Here is a 2951-nt window from a genome sequence, read left to right on the forward strand (position 1 = left end):
AGATAGATAGATAGATAGATAGATAGATAGATAGATAGATAGATAGATAGATAGATATGGTTGGTAACAAAAATAAAATCTATCACTGCAAAAACAATAAATTGCGAAAAGCAGCTGATTATGTAAGCAACTTGACATTACGCTACAAACACAAACCCCCCTTTGAAAACAACTAAAAATTGGGATTCGCGTAAATTATAAATTGCTTACTTTTTTTAAACGCTTAAAACCTTTACTTGACAATACCATTTGAAGTTAACAGTTTTTTAATTAGAACGCAATATATAGGTATTTTAAATAAACTTGCTAAGTAGGCTTCATCTGTGAAAAAAAATTTCAAAGCAATTGAAAAGCTAATGCTTTTATGGCAATTCCTGCTTAAAGCGTAAGGGCTGTATCTGAAACTTTTAGATCCCATTTCCTTTTTCGGTTTTGATATTTCAAATATTCAGAACTATTTTCATTTCAGGGGAAAAGAAGAAGAGCATATAAAAAAACATTTTCCGAACGCTGAACTCATTCCCGTGGAAGGTGCTGCACATGATGTTCATTTGGCATTTGCAGAAAAATTTTTAGAACTGGTAATCCAGCGATTGAAGCGTTAACCTAAATTTAACAATCAGGAATTCAACAAATTATTTTTTAATTAAAATGTCTCAGATGATATTTAAAATTTATATTTGATTTTTCATTATTCAATAAAGTATTATGTCTTATTTTATAAGTGTTTTTGGTTTCAATTGAATTTATTGATTTCACAGACAATATTAACAAAAATTGTTGGCTTTCACAATTCTTACGTTATTGACTTTATAAGCAATTTAACAATCTTTTCAACCACAATACTCTGCAGGGGGCTGAACATAAATATGATAAACCTAAATTTGTGAAGACGATATTTTAAGTTGTAAAATTTGACTCAAAAATGTAACATCTCTGAATAAACATACCTTTTGTTGGCACTTTTCCATTTCACCTATGTAGGCAATAAACTCGCTAATGTTAAGTCGCTGGTTGCACGTATCTTAAACTGTTTTTTTTTTTTAATTTGTTCGATTTTACGATTTTTTTTTATTATTATCATTCCTTCTTAATTGCTATTTTTTGAGAAAAATAAACTAGCTGAACTTACTTGCTCCGCGAAATCCAAAACTACTCTTTTGTTTAACGGATTCGGATTGATTACTGAACTTACGAAACTTACAGAAAAATTAATTAAAAAGTTGAATTACGCGACCCAAAATAAGGACAGAAAATATTAAAAAAAGAGGGTTAAAAATCTAAACTTTGTAATTATTAATCCAAAAGTGCCAACGTAATTGTTATATCTTCTTTAAAAACTACTATTTAATAGTTGAAAATGTCAATACCAAATGGCAAACTTAAATTTTCTTTACTTTTCAAACTAATTATAGTATATCGTTTCAAAAATTGGAGGATTTTTATGATCATATCCACTTGTAGATTTTTGCCTTGAATATAAACTTTATTTCTAGCGAAATTATGGTTTAGTAAATTAAAACGACGTATATAAATCAAAGATTTTAGTGTTCTTCCAGAGCTTTGGCAAATATGGCTACTATTTAAATTCTTCTACGGATTAAATATATGAATTTTGAATTATGTAAACTAGGATAAAGTTAATTCAACTATTTTTTTAAAAAAAACTTCTTGTGTTGAATTATTAATTTTGTCAACAATTACGAACATAATGATCAATATTGGTAATCTATATAAATCTTTTTTTAATTGTTTTATGTTCTCAATTAAAATGTAAAACATCACTGACATAAATTACATTATTTCAAGAAATAAAATAGCAATGAAAAGTGGAAAAAATAGTAACCGGAATAGGTTCACTTTGAATATTAAATTTTTTTCCTTTTTTCTACTTCGCGTTTTCTGTTGCACTTTGCCCTACCTAATTTGTCGTCTTTTAATTGAATTAAACAGTACTAGGAGGCTCCGCCCCCTTCTCGCTAACACTCGCCAGCCCCCGAGAAATGCTACGCAATCCTATGTGGTTCACGCCGTGAACCATGGCTCGCTGCGTTCGCTCGCCAATGAACACAATGTTCAGGCACAAAGACATAATATATTATCATCAAAGACATAGTATTTTATCTTCAAGGACATAGTATTGTACATATGTAGAAGAATTCTCTCAATGTTCTTACTGGCTTTTAAAAAAGTATATTAGCTATTTAGATTGTATATGGTGAAAAAATCAAAACATTAGCTAAATGAGAAGCATATTAGCGAAATAAATTATCAAATACTGCAGTTACTCACCTAAATTCAACTAAATGTGCATAATAAATTAGTTAATGCTAGAAATTCTGAAAGTTTTAGAAAAAAATTTTATTATTTAGAAATATGAACTTTAAACCCTAACTTTTCCTTGTGATATAATAACCCTCAAAAAGTCTTTCATTTTCAAAAACACAAAATTTTTTTTTTATCGCCAAATGAAATATCTTTTGGTGATTAGCATTATTGAAATCAATTTCTATATTAATTAATATTTGTGATAAAGTACATAACATTTTAGAGCAAAATAAGGATGTTTTACATACAATAAATTAAAATGCATGGCTGTTAGCATTACCCGAGAAATACCACGTGGAGGTCGCCATGCTGCATTTCTAATCGGGGAGTTTTGATTTTGGCAGTTCCCCTTGCCTACTGCCAATAGAAGTTTCAATTAAATTTTTTCCAAAAAACATTTTTTTCTGCAAAGCTCTAAGAAATTAACACTAAGCATTTAGAATTTCTTTGAAAACACAATTATAGATTTGGCATCTTGGAGCAATTACTGAAAGGCTGTCAAATGACTTAACTCTTGACAGGCCAACATAAAGTTGTCCATGACTAAAAACTTGTTTAGTCAATACTAAACTGATTTTCTCAAAAGTCTGACCTTGTGACTTATTTATAGTCATGGAGAAGGC

At 29.1% G+C, this 2951-nt stretch overlaps 1 protein-coding gene across 1 annotated transcript in view; it reads left to right on the forward strand.

Annotated features, from left to right (window-relative positions):
- The window catches only part of LOC107441213 (sn-1-specific diacylglycerol lipase ABHD11), a 15882-nt gene extending 15158 nt beyond the window's left edge, over positions 1-724 (forward strand). Inside the window, exon 6 of the mRNA XM_016054387.3 lies at positions 470-724. Coding sequence (XP_015909873.1) covers positions 470-605 — 136 coding nt within the window. The 3' untranslated portion in view covers positions 606-724. The remainder of the gene's footprint in view (positions 1-469) is intronic.
- The last annotated feature ends 2227 nt before the right edge of the window (positions 725-2951 follow it).

This window comes from Parasteatoda tepidariorum, chromosome 2, assembly GCF_043381705.1.
Source record: "Parasteatoda tepidariorum isolate YZ-2023 chromosome 2, CAS_Ptep_4.0, whole genome shotgun sequence".
Taxonomy (NCBI): Eukaryota; Metazoa; Arthropoda; class Arachnida; order Araneae; family Theridiidae; genus Parasteatoda; species Parasteatoda tepidariorum.